This window comes from Crocuta crocuta, unplaced genomic scaffold (genome assembly GCF_008692635.1).
Source record: "Crocuta crocuta isolate KB4526 unplaced genomic scaffold, BGI_CrCroc_1.0 scaffold26, whole genome shotgun sequence".
NCBI classification, from domain to species: domain Eukaryota; kingdom Metazoa; phylum Chordata; class Mammalia; order Carnivora; family Hyaenidae; genus Crocuta; species Crocuta crocuta.
In genome coordinates, this window is record NW_027532249.1 from 18,540,027 (window position 1) to 18,557,458 (window position 17,432).

At 36.4% G+C, this 17,432-nt stretch overlaps 1 protein-coding gene across 1 annotated transcript in view; it reads right to left on the minus strand.

Moving 5' to 3' along the window:
- CDH2 (cadherin 2) overlaps positions 1 to 17,432 on the minus strand; it is a 190,287-nt gene that overhangs the window by 47,780 nt on the left and 125,075 nt on the right. Inside the window, exons 7-11 of the mRNA XM_077778166.1 lie at positions 13,795 to 14,021; positions 11,921 to 12,067; positions 10,022 to 10,177; positions 5,926 to 6,070; positions 3,125 to 3,297 (exon numbers count right to left, since the gene is read on the minus strand). Coding sequence (XP_077634292.1) covers positions 3,125 to 3,297; positions 5,926 to 6,070; positions 10,022 to 10,177; positions 11,921 to 12,067; positions 13,795 to 14,021 — 848 coding nt within the window. The remainder of the gene's footprint in view (positions 1 to 3,124; positions 3,298 to 5,925; positions 6,071 to 10,021; positions 10,178 to 11,920; positions 12,068 to 13,794; positions 14,022 to 17,432) is intronic.

Genomic DNA, 17,432 nt, shown 5'->3' on the forward strand with positions numbered 1-17,432 from the left:
GAGATGGGAAAGGAAACCTGCAGGAGGGGGAAACAATGGGAACAGAAGAACACAGAGCTTCGGATTTGTACAAGGAGGTGGTTGTAGGAGTGTTGGGCATTATTTGTTCCTCAGCAGGAGGTAAGGAAGACCAGGGGGTTAGACCCAAAGGCGGCTTTGGGGCCAATGTCATAGAGTGCTTGGAGCGCCATGTTAAAGGGTTCTGAGGTCATCTTATGGGTGAGGGAGCACCGCTTTACCAGAGGGGTACACAACATATTTATAGAGATAGAGAAATTTGTGGGGTTTGTAGAAAAGAACTTGTAGAGAAGGGAAGACCAAGACAGCGGAATGCAGGAGAACATGTAGCTGAGAGCACACGTGAAAACAGGGAGGCTTAGAAAACAAGAAGTAGAATTCTTTCTTTGCCAAGAGAAAATGAGGAGGAGGAGTGAAAGCGATAGCGCCCACTCAGTAGATGCGGAGGCTGGATTGATGATGGCGACAGGGGGACAGTGCTGGGTGCTTTATACCTCGTGTCACATAACCCTTGCAACCATCCCACGAGGGAGGTCATAGTATCGGCCCCATTCACAGATCTAGGAACTGAGGTTTCAGGTTAATACACTGAAGGTCCAAGAGCCCATAATGGGCAATGCCGGGATTCACACCTCCTGAAGCAGAGCGTGAGTCCTCAGTAGTCCTACCCGAAAAGGGCAGGAGATGGACATAAAGAGAAAGGAGTGGAGAAAAGAAAATGCCGGGAATAGGCACCACCGAGTGACCCAACAAGAAGTGAGGTGGAGATAAAACACTGAGGACTGGCATGTATGTACTAGGTACCACGTTAGGCCTGGAAACCTGAAGAAGGGATATTTTTCTAAACCTACAGATTAAAGTAAAATAAAAAACTGAATCTCAGAAAGCATTTCAATGATTAGGAGTTCAATCGCTTGTAGGTGTCATATATCCTGGGAGAATGACAACTGAAATTATTTTTGACAGAAAGAAAACTGTGAATTCTAATAGAAAGAAAAGAATTTCAGGCCTGCACGAAGCCTGAAGAAGTCAGAGTAATTTATCCCTGGCCTCAGGCAGAATTACCATAAACCATCTGAGATAGATACATTTTTTTTCCTATTAAATGACGTTCAGAAATGGAAGATTTTCCATAATTTTCCCTAGTAACTCATTGTTGTGTTTAATAATTTCACTGTCAAGAAGCTATTGCTCACACATGATTCTATCGTTGCAAATCCATTTCCACATTCATTTCATCAGGGGGTGGCGCCTAGCTGCTTCTGTCCACCGCAACATAAACTCAACCACGTGATGGTAGGACTTCAGGCCTCCATTCTCTGAACTAAATGCAGTCCCTCTGGCTTTTAAATATGGTCGGTCTGCTTTAGTAAAACTATCTTTAATCCTTGATGCCTCTTTCTTGTCATGAAACAGTCAGGCTGAATGAGATAAGAATACTTCTGGGTACACACAAGATGAAGACCTATTTCTATATCTCACAATGAAGAATGTGAATGAAAGAGAAATACTTGTGTTGGGGGGGATGAGCTATGCCTACATAGAATGTGCACAACCTGGCACTCTAGAGAAAATATTATTTTCCAGAGAAAATATTAAAAAATACCCCAGGTTCTCATACCAACTATGCACATGCGCTAAGTTTATTGGCATTTAAGAATTGCACTTCCTACGGTAATAGGAGAGGTGAAAAGACATACATGTTCTACATATCACTGAACTAAAAGTACTATTGCAAAAACTAAATTTCAACCGTCTCCAACCTAGAAGATTCCTGGAAAAAGAATCATTGAAACCTGGAAGTTAACAGGTGCAATGTAACAGGCATACATCTAACTCGAAAGTAAGGCTCTCAGCTCAGTTCAGTTGTGAATAAAGTGATCTCAATTGTTCGTACTACTTTAGTAAGGTTCTGCTAGCACCATCTTGCGTATAAAATTAATTGCAGTATCAATGTTCCCTTCGATCCAATTCAAGTGAATGCTAAGGCAAATAAAGCATCATAAAAACCAACTCCTAAAATCCTTGTCAATATTATTTATTATGGTAAGTATAATGTTTCCTTTTGACATAGACAATCGGAGGTCACATTACTATAAAAGCTGGCTCAGCCAGAAACCTACAAAGCACAAATGTCTATGAGTTAGCACTTTGATAATTCACTCACATGATGACTACTGATGGTCCATAATGACCTTGAGAATCTCTTAAGAAAAATGGGCAGAACAGAATAAGGAGTGTAAAAGATTCATTAGGGACATAGTTTTCAGGAAAGGATATAAGTGGGGCTTACACTGAACACGAAGAACTGGGAGGTTCAAGATCAAGAAAAAGGTGCCAGGCATTCCCGGTAGAAGGAAATTACATGAACAAAGAAACTCAGAGGTGTGTAAGACGATAGTGGGTTAAGGTCTGTCACAGTGAGATGAACATTTGGAATTAACCGAAATACGCATGCCCTCTCACACTGTGACACTACATGGTATTTCAGTGCTGTCAACATTTTATGCCTTTTCAACAAAAATTATGCCAGAAGTCTGTTTTTCTCCATTTACAGCTTTAAAGCCTTGCCAGTGGAATTAACGCCATTGCTAGTCTTCAATCCTGTTAAGTAAGTTAAACTTAGAGTTAAGGGGCAAGTTTTAATAAAGGGGATAATCTCCTCTGGTAAACCAGTCTATCCACAGAGGCTAGAGAACACCCCAGTACACACATGTTATATGTAGCTTCTTAAGATATTAATGTTAAAAATTATCCTAAACTCATGCACACATTTGGGCATGATTTTTAATTTAAGTCTTCACAAATACCTTTGAATGTAAGGGAAAACTGAGAAAATGCCAAGAATTAAAAAAAATTAGATACCAGATATAGCTGATTAACTTAGGCAATTGCACACTATTTATTACATAGCCTAGCAATGATTTATCCAGTAAGCATACATCATTTAACCAATGTGAAGTTCGGCAGAAAATAGCACAAGAGTTCTTTAAAAAACTAACATCGAATTATATTGTGGATGTATTATTACCTGGAGATAAACTGCATGTGATACCGTGTACCTTTATGATTAAAAACAAATTCAAATAGTTTTTGGTTGGCTTACTTCTCTATCAAGTCCAGCTGCCACGGTGATGATATCACCAGTCTCATTGTTGATTGTAAACATGTTGGGCGAAGGGGTGCTTGGAGCCTGGGACAGGATTCTGTACCTCAACATCCCGTTTAGGGCGTTTGGATCATCAGCATCAATAGCAGTGACCGTCATCACGTATGTCCCTAGACACAGTATACATGGAAAATGAATGGTCACCCTTCACGTCGGTCTCCCAAATAGATACTCCTAAACGGTATATTTGCCTTTTCGATCAATCTTCATTTTACTTCTTCAAAACAAACATGTAATCATTTAGACTTGATTAAAAATGCTACCCATAAGAACAGTACTCACTTTAAAAAATATAAAACATGGTTTACATACTTGAAAGAAAAATTATTAAAAATGTATACATTTATAAAGATTCAATTTTTCCATAATTTAGAAGCTCACTATATGACTCAAACAAAGGATCACTTCAGACCTTTATTCATATAAAGTGCAAATAATAATATAGATTCTATTAGCAGCATATTTTATGACCACTGAAACCTTTTCCTTTGTCATATTTCCTTCTGCTACACAGTAACATCAGAAATGACATGGTGAGCATCATTCTCCTCAATGCCTGAGTCACTTTCTGAAAGTAAGCTGTGTGCATAACGAGGCACACTCCATTTATTCAGGTCATAAGGAATCATTCCATGCATTACTGTTTTGGTACATTGAATGGGGGTTTGGCGTTGTGGTTCATTATTTCCTAGGAGATTACAAGAGCACTGTAACAAACTGAGGGACTTCAACTTATTAGATATTTTGGAAAGGAAATCTACAAAGCATCAGAACCAAATAAGTTCAAACTAGCTACACAAATTGTATAATTTAGAAGCAGAGAGCAAAGTAGTTACTGCCTAGGAAGGTCTGTTCTGTGGGAAATTTAGAAGAACTGGAATGTAAATTTTTCCATCGCTAATTTACCTTCTTCATGAGTGCTCTAAGCCCAGTTCTACTTTAGAACCTCTCCATGGCACCGTGTTTGCCCCAGAATTCACAAAGGCTTGATCACATTATTCTCATCTTTTCAGACCTTGCCACTCTAAACAAGACGCTTTTATTATGTGCTACCTCTATGCCCTTATTGTTAGTATTTTTTAAAACTTCTTTGAGTATTTTCTTGCTTGGTTGGCTTTTATGCTTCTCCCCTACTAGAATGTGTTGTGCTCCAGTAAGGCCAGAGCTGTTACTCATAGTGCTAGAACAGTGCTCGGCACACAGCACAGACTCTATACACGTTTGTTGAATGAACAAATGAATGGTTAAAACAAAAAAATACATTCCAGAATTCTGAACCAAAATACTGATTACAATGCAGTCTAAATCAAGATTCTTACAGAACAACCACAAGAAGTATATGCATGAAGCATCTTTACTTCTCATGAAGACTGCGTCTTTCATTTAGGGAGGAGGGCTTTAATGGAAATTCATGATCAAATGCATAATAAATATTTCTTTAATGGTTTATTTTGGACAATTTTTGTGAAGCAGTACTTTCTACTAGTTAGAAATAATAGAGGGAAAAAATAAATGATTAACCTCCCCCAAATTTCCGCATGTAAAAAAGCTTTATCTTTAGGATATGTGTGAAAGACTTGTGTTTTAGTAAGGATATGTTTAATATTCTTTGATTGTATAGTATTTTAAAATACCAAAGAAAGCTACTCTGGAATGTGACTCAGAAGAAGCCACAGATGGTTGAACTTCCCACACAGCCCTGTCCTCCCCTGAAGCTCCCCTCACCCCCACCTCTTCTTCCTTCCTGAAGATACAGACAAGTGCATTTGATGAAGAAAAAAAATGCCAATTCAAGAAAAAAAAAGAAAAGAAAAAAATGCCAATTTAAGGCATATCAGTTATACCCATAAATTAGCATATGCATGAGAGAGCCACCAGTATTAATTGCTACAGAATACAATGGTAATATGTAGCACAATTTTAAATATTGACGCTCTTTTAAATACAAAGTCAGGATAATAATAATATAGCTAATTAAGTCCCTCTGACACCAAATCATCTCAGGAAGCCCGGAGAAATCTTCTCTCCTTTTCCGATCTCCCTATGAATGGATTTTCTAGTTTTTCAAACTAAATTGCCCTCCTCCTCTCCAGCCTTGTTCTTCTGACATCTACAGTGTTCTCAGTACAGGAATCAAGAATCTTAGTCAAACACTACTTCACAATGGTGGGTAGCTTTGGCAATTGCTGCTTCTAGGCTAGGACACTTTTCCATGACACTGAGCTGAAAAGCTCAGGCTGCAGAAGACATTCGGGTCATGCCCAAGTAAACAGCCAGTGTGTCCACAGCAGCCGTTGCAGCTGCCTCCAGGCCTCCTCTCTGCTTTTGGCTTCACCTCACTGCCTGGCCCCAGGAATGCCAACTCCCTTTCAGACTCTCCACTGTGCTTCACGTGCTGCTCCAACTAATATGATAAAATCTGTACTTTATGAACAGAAAGCCCCTGGTATTCTGGTGCTCACTTTTTGCTGCACTGACTTTATGAACCACAGCCAAATGAAAGAATTCTTGGATCCTATAAAATAGAATAAAAAATACTGCAGTGCATGCTTTTTCAAAGGTGGGAAGTGTTTTCTCTCTTCGGTGGGATTTTTCCCGTTGCCTTCTTTTTCCCCTAAAATCGTTTTGCGTGAAAGAAAATAACATGAACCACAAGGCTCACATGATTTCTCCTTCTTTTGCTTATATACCAGTTCTGTATTCCACTGCATTTCTTGAATCTCCGTTTTCCAACTTACCGGGCTTGGACCCCTCGGGAACTGTCCCATTCCAAACCTGGTGTAAGAACTCTGGTCTGTTATCGTTCATATCAATAACATTGATGACAATGTCAATGGGGTTCTCCACTTGATTCCCATTAATATCCACTGCGTGCGCCCTCAACTGCAAAAGTAATTAGAAGACAAAACTACTTAACAGATTTATGTCTCGAGTGAGAAGATAAAATAGATAATCACTGCGCTACCAAAATAGCAAGGATGTACAGAGAAACTGAAGGAAAAAAAAAAGCTACTTTCCCCATCAAACTTTAACTTAGCCAAACTTCGTATGACCAGGATAGACACAGTAGTAAAAAGCCAACAAATACTATCTGCGAGGCTTTGTGCTCAGAGTTTTATGGATTTTAACTCGTTTAATCCACATACAAAAGAGTGAGACAGAAACGATAAGCACTTGAAGGTGAAGACATTGAGATTCAGAAAAGCTAAGTAACTTTGCTCTGTCTCTTGACAGAGCCCATATCTAAAGGCAGTCCTGTCCAGTTCCCAAATCCTTTTGCTAAATCCGTACATAGGAGTCCGCATAATGAAAAATGTACTGGCACAGAGTAGTCATAGGGATTAAGAGAACAGAAGAGAACTTAGAAAGAATTAAGTACACATAGGGAATTTTGACACTAGGTGTTTTGTTTTGTTTTTTTAATTGTAAAGTCACTCATCAACATTAAAAGTGCCTGAGTATATAAGACGTTGTTCTCCCAAGCCTAAGTTTTCAGTTTTACTGGTATTCTAAATATTTTATTTCTTTTTCTTTTTAAATAAATATAGTCACTAGGTTACTCTTGGCAGAATATTCTCAAAATCTTTTAATCCAGTGCATAAAGATCTATTACATTCTTTTCAATGGCTGTGTAGTATTCCATTGAATTGTTTCTTTTTAACTGGAATGCTTCTGTGGTTTTCCTGTTAAATGTGGTGCTGCCTTTTGGTTTCTGTTTGTTGGATAGGCTTCATCAAGTTAAAGAAGTATCAACATATCTTCTTTTTCTTAATTTAGAAGTTATTTAATACATGGAGCAATGCAAATTTTATTATTGCCTTTCAACACTAATAAAAAGAATCATTTTTTCCTTCACTTATTTAATTAAGTGAAGGAATCTACATTACATAAGTAGATTCTTAATAATGAAACATTCTTGCAATTCTATAATTGATTCTATTTTTTTTATGAGTGTCACTTAATTATGTGCTAGTAGTAAGAATCTGCAGAGCAAGAATTTACCCCAAAACTGAAGTGAAATATTTATTTCTTGGTCTCAACGACAGGAGTTCAAATAATGAGAATTTATTCAGGAAGAATTATTTAGAATTTCTGTATTGATATTATTTATATTCATAAATTGAGACTAGTCCAATTAAAGACTAGTCTATCATGTGATATCTTTATCAAGTTCCCCTAATAATGAGATTTTGTTTTTATGGAAGGTTTGGACATTTTACTTCTTTCTTAATCCTTTAGAACAATATAAAAAGCATTAGCATTATATATTCCTTAAGGATTTTAAGAGAACTGGTTGATGAAACAATCAAGGCATTTGGAAGAAGGGAGTGTTAAGTAATATTCAAGACAGAAAAAACTGTTGTTTTATTTTTACATCCAAGGTGGGGCTCAAACTCACGACCCGGAGATCAAGAGTTGGATGCTCTACCAACAGGGCCAGCCAGGTGACCCCCGCCCCCCTTTTTGAGTAACCTTCATTTATTTTTAAGCTCTACATATCATTTTTTTTTATTTTAAGCTCTACATATCAATATTTTAATAATGTTCAAAACTTCAATCATTTAAAAAAGTTTTATAAGTGCAAATTCAACAATTATGTTATTGCGCAAAGTACGAATTTAGAAACAAACACATACATATGTGGAATAAAACGCTTTGAATGACTAAGTGTAGATGATATATCCCTGGGAATACTGGGAATTCAATACATGGGACAACTTATTTAAAGGAAGAACAAAGTAGGTCTATATATACCTCTCTCCTTTTAGTAAAATAAACTCCACAGAGGTTAAAAATATAGATGCAAAAAAAAAAATACAAAAAAATTGGGTGGATTAATATCTTGGAGTAGAGAAGGTTTTTAATAATCATCTGTAAAACCAGACTGTATGATAAAATTGAAAAACACAATTTTACAATGTAAGAATCATGAACTATAGTGGGGTAAAAATTATTAATAAGTTTAAAAACAAACAACAAAAGGGGAAAATATGGGACAAATTAAATATTAACATTCCTTACTGTTAACAAGTTCTTAACAGTAAGAAAAAAAGGTAAACAATCCAAAAGAACATTCAACACAGAACAGGAGTAGGGAATTCACTATGATTAGAACTTAGGCAACTTAAGGGGCGCCTGGGTGGCTTAGTCGGTTAAAGCGTCCGACTTTCGCTTAGGTCATGATCTCGCGGTTCGTGGGTTCGAGCCCTGCGTCAGGCTCTGTGCTGACTGCCAGCTCAGAGCCTGGAGCCTGTTTCAGTCTGTGACTCCCTCTCTCTCTGACCCTCCCCTGCTCAAACTGTCTCTCTCTCTCTCTCTCTCCTAGAAATAAATAAAACATTAAAAAAAAATTAAAAAAAAAAAGAACTTAGGCAACTTAAAGCAATAAGGTAATGCTTTTTATTTTGCAAATAATACTGAATAAATAAATAATGCCGGAAATTGATAATTATGTGGAGAAAGTATATCTCCTATATAATGGGCCAGCAGTACAAAAAAATACGACCATTTTAGAGAACGATTTCACAATATTTATGAAAATAATTCCAATTTCAGGAATTTTTTCCAAGGATATATGGGAAAATGCACAGAAAAGTGTTCATTGTCATATTATTTGTAGTTGTGAAATAAAATAAAAGAAACCAAATTACCCTAATATCTACCAATAGGTAATTAGTTAAATTACATTACATTCATTCAATAAAATAATACGAAGCCATCAAAAATGATGAGAAAAATAGGTAATTATTTCCTGACTTGGAAAGATGCTAAATCTTATTAGGATTGCTGAGTGACAAAAGCTGGTTTCAGAGAATGATGCTAATTTCAAGGAAACACATTTATGAATCTATGCAAAGAAAAACATCTTGCAGCATATCACCAGTGTTAAAAAAAAAAAAAAGGTTGATTCTATGTACTGAGATTACAAATCTTTTTTACTTTCTTATTAATACTGCATTATTTGAAAAGATTTTGCAATGTGCATACATTCTGTCTAAAAAATGATAATTTCATTAAAAGTTTTAGTTATTCATGCAGAAATTGGAGAAGTAATAAAGACTTAGTTTTCTAATTAAAGTCATGAAAAAATGGTTGAAATCTTGTTCTGGGAAATATGCAAGCATGGCTAAAAAAAAAAGAGAAATGAAAAATACTTCCTGAAATTTATATTAATATTAGGCAATCCTTGAGTTTCAAAATACTCACAATTAATATTTAAAATGATTAAAAATCAGTTTCAAATATATACATATACTATATTTAAAAATATGACCATATAAATATATATATAAAAACTTGTGATAACCCAGTAAGAAAATGAATAAAACAAAAAAATAAAGAACATAAAAACGAACATAAGAAATATAGTAAGATGGGGCACCTGAGTGACTCAGTTGGTTAAGCGTCCAACTCTTGATAACTGATCAGGTCACGATCTCATAGTTCATTAGATCAAGCCCCACTCATAGTCTATACATTTAATGGAATACTATGCAATCATTAAAAGTGTTCTCCATATAATTTATACACAACAATTTTGACTTCCTTCATGTAAATTTGTTCTTTTAAGTCCTTAGCCACACAGACTTGCAAAGGGTAATGAGATTTTAGGCCATTTCACTTTCTGCTTTGGCACTGTTTTTTTATCATAGGTACACATCAAGTCTATAAAAACAGTAAAATTATTACAACAAATTGAAAAGGCTACAAAGTGCATTTCTGGTGTGAAAACTCTCAGTATCAAAGCATGAAGACCAATAGTAGAGGCAAATGTTGAACTCTACAGTCAGAAGAGTATTAATACAACAGATCATCAGCTGGCTGACATCTTACATGAAACCGGGCTATCAGCTCACGATCCAGAGGCTTGGTTACCGACAGCTGACCTGAGATGGGGTTGATAATGAAGATACCAGTTGGAGGCTGGTCAGCTCCTGGCCCCGTCACGCTATACCGCAGTGAAAGGTTTTTATCTCTATCGGACCTGATCTGAGGAACAAGAAGACAATCATATTATTAAATTAGAGACTAAATGAGCTCATTATCAGAGACAGGGCATGTCACACCTCGTGCCCTTTTTTAGTTACAAACTTATAGCATCTCTTCCCAGAAAACCAGTCCTGTTTCTCTCATCCTTGCTTCTTGGTGATAGGCTTCAAAAAGAGATGTCACCTAGCACCAGAAAGACTGGGGGAAACATTAACATCTAAAAGAACACTCACTAGGAACTGTGTAAGAAGTCGAAATTAAGGAGTGTCAGTGTTTAAACAGAATCATACTCAATCCAGGGAGTTTGTGGGTTAGAATACTTAACATGGGAACAGGTGTCCAATTTAATTAAAGTAAAACTTGTTTACCTTTCTGTATCAGGAGAAGAAAGAACTGTGTAGGCCATAGTGTGAAATAGCCTTATGTGGGAACTCTGATATTATAGTGAGTTTAGGAAGTCAGGTTTTTGCACTTGTATTATACGGACAATATTCACTACAACCCAAACTTTCCATGTCATTTTAAGTTGGCACCTATTACTCAAAATTCTTTGTTAAATACCGAAACATACAAGAAAGGATTTTAAAATATATTTTTATACTCTCAAAAATTATACCCATGATAGACTTACTGCTTTCCCCTCCAAATATAAATATTCTCAGGAAAAATAAGTTTATAGGTGAACGGTCGTAGGAATAGGCTATGTAGAAAGGGAAGAAGAATAGCACAGAGAAAAGGCCACCGGCAATATCCTGGCAGGTGATAATAACAGATATTTATGTATTAGGTAAATATACTTAACCCAGTAGCAGAATCTAGTTTATTCATTTTCTTCTGAAGACAAAATTCTCATTCGGCTCATTGTCCATTAAAGTAGAAAAATTAAAAAAAAAACAAAAAAACCTGTATTTGGGGATTAAGTTGTTCATTGCTAAATCAAATTATAATGTGCATTAAAATAAAATATGCAATACAAATAAATGACTTATTAAAAATGCAACTTTCAGTAAGTAGGTACTGGAATGCCAAATTAATCACACACAAACATGTACATTCTAATAAACAGATGTACAATAACTTTGTCCTTTTTCCTTTTGCAATAAATAGTGGGTTGTTAATTTTACTAAACATGTATGAATATCTGTGATTTCTTTTTTGCTACATCTGATGGCATGCATTTAGAGTAACTGGAAAAAAATTACTCTTCAGATTTATAAAAGCCTATGTTTTTGCACGGACCCAGGGATGCTGTTAATGGTATCAGAGGTCATTTTCCTTTTTCTTTAAAGAACTCTCAAATGCACTCAGTGCTGGCATTTTTAGCAATGATTGTCCCTTTATTTCTTCTTTGGCTCAAAAGCTATCTGTAGAGGGCAAAGATCATCACAGAGAGCATGGCTCTCAGACAGGGAAGTGAAGGTGTGTATGTGTGTTGTGAGAAAGGGTATGGTATGGGTGTGGATACATGTTGGAGTTAGGGCTATGGATTCACACATTCAACAAACTCCATTGTCCACGGTGCAGGGGACCCAGAGAGAGCTAGTTCTTACTATAAATAATCTGAGGTTATTAAAAAAAAAAAAAAAAAAGAGGCTTTCTGCAACACTATAGACATTTCATCCACACATAAATGTATATTTTTAATGCACGTTGTTAACTCTATCTTGTGATAAAATAGACAAAAGCATTTCTAACGTACACTTGACACAGGCCGTGGAGACAATTAAACTTGTGCTAGCCTACCCTGACAAGCTCTTGAGGAAAAGGTCCTCTGGAATTTTCTGGCAAGTTGATTGGAGGGATAACCCAGTCTCTCTTCTGTCTTTGTAGGTGGCCATTGTGCTTAGCTGCTTGTCTTGGGAATACTATTTCTTCAATTTCCTGTGATTCCTTTGCATTAAAATACAACAAGACATTGCTGAGTACGAGAAAAAGCATTTTCTGAAAGGACAGGAGAATCAATGGATACCTGCCAGTGTAGGGCTCACGGTTAGGAACAAGAAAACATGCCTGGAGGCCCTCTCCTCATCCCTCTATTACAATAATAGAAAACACCATAAAATTTAGGGGTTACAATGATGATTAAAGAACTGAATTCCAAACAATTTATTATGTAGCACAGCTGTGTAAACTGTTTGCAGTTTCTATAAACCATCTTAGATAGGAGTTAATATTGGGCACAATTTAATAGTACCCTTTTATATATCTCTCATTAGTTTAAACCACAGTTCAGGTAATGTGCTACTGTACATTAAATTTAGATCTTGATGTGCTAAAATATAATTTGAATTCCAGGAGAAGTTTAATACATACTGCTAAGGCATGTCTCAAATATTTATGACCCTATTAAATCCCACAGAATTAATGCTGTAATTATTCTAAACCTATGTCAGCCATGATGGATGCTGTAGATGACCCACTTTGCACACTGGGTATTAATCTCTGCTGGATGTCAACATTTTCTTCTGTTTTTCCTTATATCTGTAGGCACTTTAGCCATTAGCCCTTGCTGCTTCAGTGCAAATATCCAAGCTGGTTTGCTGGACCACAGCGAACCATCAACAACAAAAGCATTTTTTTCATTCAATTAGTTACCAGTTTCTCACTCTGTTCCCCAAATGACATGATTCCCCTTAACAGTCCCCAAATGACATGATTCCCCTTAACAGTTAATAGATTAATAAATTACATCTCATAGAATGAAAGTCAAACATTGGTGCAAGAGAAAAATGCTATCTTTTCCACTGATACACTTTTTCATATTTGATTATGGGTGTGTATAGTACATTTACAATGAACCAGCAGAAGTGAATGTGTGTATTCCTATTTCCCAAACTACAATAAATACATAAAATGTAATAGTTCTACTTCATGAAATTATGGACTTCAAAATAGATGATGGTGGTGCCCCGTCATTTGTTTCAAATTAACTTAACATGAAATAGAAATTCAGAAACTAATAACATTATCATAGCTTTACTGAAGAAGTTATTGTGTCTTATTAAAAATTCCTAATATAGTGACTTATACAAAGTAAGTGCTCAATAAATGTCTGTCACATTTAATCAAATTGTACTTTTGTTGAAGTGTATCTATTTATTTTATCATGGCTTACAGCAGCTTCCACCAGAGGGAGCATATCATTCCTAAAAGTTGTGCCAGTAGTATAAATAACTCATACTCCCCAATTTGATTATTCAGGGGCCAGACATGAATGCAGTACTTCTAGCTAGAAATGCTTTCTATTGCTACTGAGTATCCCAGTTAATACACTTGACTGGTGACATCTTGCAAAGAATTGTTTATTTTCTGGCTACATTTAACAGCTTGTAAAGCTCCCGAAAAATTTAAAACAAACAACTACTTCTAATTTTAAGTTAAGTTCTAAATCTCAAAGTATAAACAACCCTTTCAAACACAATTTGAGATAGCTTAAATATATATTTAGTATATCTTATAAGATTAAAAAAACCCACAAAATACTATTGAAATGACTGAAATTGATAAATATTCAAGCATTGGCCAAGATGACGTCTAAAGCAAAGTATCTATTTCGTTCAAACCGTATAAATCAGATTTTTAAACATGACTCTGAAGATATTATTTGGATACTCTACCTTCACTGAATCCTCAGGTAAGGCAGGCTTGAGGCTCAGTTTTACTGCTACTTGCCACTTTTCCTGAGTCTCTTTGTCTTGGGCATATATCAGGAACTTTGCATGCTCGGAGGAGAGGGGAAAGCTTCTCACGGCATACACCATGCCGTCTTCATCCACCTTAAAATCTGCTGGCTCACTGCTTTCATACTGTACTTTCCTTTTTCCATTGCAGTTGCTGAACTTTACTGTAAAAGATAATAAATATATAAGTCTAGTGATGATAAAAGGTAGAGACACAACATCTAACTAAGTCCGTGACCCGCTTCGGTTTTAGCAGGCATGAAACACAAAAGTTTTATTTTTACATTATTAAAGGCATTCTCATACTAGAGAATAACAGATGGTGGGGCCGAGCTGTACCCCAGAATCTCCTTGTTCCAAAGCCTTCCCCCTCCCTTCACATTTCCCTGGATCTTGAGCCCTTGGCTATAGCTGCCTTTTCTCCCCGTGCCTCTCAATGCCATCATCTGCTACTCCCTAACAAACTCCTACTCATTCTTCAGGTCCCAGCTCCACAGTCACTGAAGGTAGAACCCTTGTTCTCAGTCTTCACGTAGTAATCTGAACTCTACTATCAGCCTTTTTTTTTTTTTTAATGGTTGTTTATTTTTGAGGGGGGAGGGGCAGAGAGAGAGAGAGAGATACAGAATCTGAAACAGGCTCCAGGCTCTGAGCTGTCAGCACAGAGCCCGATGTGGGGCTCGAACCCATGAACTGTGCGATCATGACCTGAGCCAAAGTCAGACGCTTTTAACCCTCTGAGCCACTCAGGCGCCCCTCTACCATCACAGTTTTATAGCCATGCCTGACATTCACTCTGAGTGGTACTTCAGAACAAATTTTCTTTGCTATCTTGTATATCTTGCAAATAGTCTTCATATATAATTTTTGAATAAATTCTTTAAGGAAGGAAGCAATTACTTTGATTAATGTTGAATGCCCACTTTGCTCAAAAATTACAAGACCTTAGTAGTAATTAAAAGGGGAATAATTTGCAATCTCTAGTCCTCTTGGCACTTAGAATAGTTCTATGAAGCAGTAACAATTTATAAATTTTCAAGCAAATAAAAATAAAGATATATCTCAAAATAAATTTTAACTAAAAATACCTATGGATTAAGAATAAAAATATCAAAAAAGATTTTAGTAACTTATCTTTATCTTTAATGTCTTAAAATTGAAAAAAAATCAATGCTTTCTTAAAAGCAATGTCAATCAGCTTATGTCTCATTGCATAACAACGCAGAAGTTATACTACCTACTTAGAAACATGGAACCATACATATTTAAGCCAAAATAAAATTATAAAATAACAAAAATATTCTCTAAGGAAGATCAGTTCTTTTGGAATCATTCTTTATGAGGGAAATTTCTATTGGAATAGCATGAAAGGATCAAAGAAAAAACATTTTTAAAATTTCTGTACACATGTGATGTTATGTCCTAAACACAATTACAGAGGATACATTTTGGAAAGTAATTAATAGGTACACGTTACAGGTTCCTGGGTGGCTCAGTTGGGTAAGCGTGTGCCTTCAGCTCAGGTCGTGATCTTAGGGTTTCTGAGTTTGAGCCCCGCAACAGGCTGTCTGCTTGGGATCCTCTGTCTCCCCTCTCTCTGCTCCTCTACCACTTGCACTCTCTCGGTTTCTCTCAAAATAAATAAATAAACTTTAAAAAACTTGGTACACATCAAAAAATATAATCGTATACCTACTACCTTTTGAATTTTTAAGGATCTAAGTAAATTTTTCCAAACTCCCACTCCACATACAGATTGAGGAGTTCTTTTGTTTCCATTAATATAAATTCACTGAGATGTGCACAAGATCACAGCGAAATAACATGCATGCTATTTCCCTTAGTAACCATAAAATCCTTGATAACAGAAATAAAATACTTTAACTACTGAATATATTATTTCCCACATAGTCCCACATACATCATCCTTCGTTTTTCAAACATCTCAAAATAAAAGTTTTATCTCTTGCTAAATTATGCTAAGCCAAAATATTTGTCTTTGGAGTAGAAGTATCCCAAAAGATACTCATTTACCCCATCTTACTTGCCATGTGATTTAAAAGTGAAAAACTAGATTTCTTCTATAGAACAGTGCCATCAACTTCTAATCTTTTTATTAAAGACAAAATGAAAAGTAAAATTGTTTTGGGGGAAGCCTGCTGAGATAGCAAAACGAAAGACTTTTCTCATCTTCTTGTATAAAAGTACCTCTCTTTTTAAAAATTTTTAAATGTTTATTTTTGAGACAGAGAGAGACAGAGCACGAGTAGGGGAGGGGCAGAGAGAGAGGGAGACAGAGTCCGAAGCAGGCTCCAGGCTCTGAGCTGTCAACACAGAGCCTGACTAATGCCGGGCTTGAACCCAGGAACCACGAGATCATGGCCTGGCAGAAGTCGGACGCTTAACCAACTGAGCCACCCAGGCAACCCTAAAAGTACCTTTTGATATCAAAAAAAGGCATTTATGAAGTTAAAAACATAGAATCTTGATGAGATCTTTGGCACTTTTTTCTGTGTGTTCATTTTTACCACTCTAGCATGTGTATCATTATCACTTCACACCTGGATTTTTGTATCTGCCTCCAATAGGTTTTCTCCCTGTTCCAGGTCATTGAGCATCTATTCTTAGACTAAACCTCTGTTGCTTAGTCACGTCTCCTCCTCATTTAATATCCATAATATTATATGTACGCTTTCATCTAGCGTACAATGCTCTTCTCACTCTTGGGTACTTGGTCTCTTTAGTTTTTCATACATCACCTTCTAAGACATATTCTGCCTAGTCGGATTTCTCAGTCATTCCCCCATCTCACTGCAGCCCACACCCCACACTCACCACCTTTTCTAGAAAGCTCCTCCCGCCCATTCTCTATGCCCCAGCTCCAGAGCCAGGTCATCATTTGGGGTTAAAGGGTCCACCTAGCAGACCTTCGGAAGATGAGCCAATGCCCTCACTTGGGAAGGCTTCACATTTTGAATTTTAATTTATTTTAACTTTGATTTGTTTTTACATTCCCTGTCCATAGAAGCACATGTTAGCACTTTATTTTTATTACAATCATGATTTTAATAAATAATGTCTAGATAGTAATGGTTGCATGTGACTAGATCTTCTCTCTGTAAGTAGACTGTAAACTCGTTTTGGCTTCCTGGCAGTGAGTCTCGGTTCTTTTGTTTCCTACGACACTTAGCAATGACAGAGACAGTATAAATGATCATTTAATGTTTACAGGCCAGTTGTACAGATGAACGTCTTACAACTTTTCAAAAAACCAGAAAATAGATGGGAAACTTAGAAATATGTCCACCCTGCTATAGCAACAGCATTCTGCAACAAAACCCAGGAACTTTAAATAAGTGGACTATGGATTTGGTTGCTGGGAGTGAATGAAAATGAATTAATATTTGTTGCATGCCAGGCACTGAACAAGATACTGAAGATTAGGTTAGCTACTTTAGCCTTAGCAAGAACCTCTTGAAGTGACAATTGTTCTTTCTGTTCTAGAAATGGAGACAGCAAATTCAGAGAGCCATCTGTGCCCATGGCTGTCTGACTCCTACTGATTCTTCTGCAAA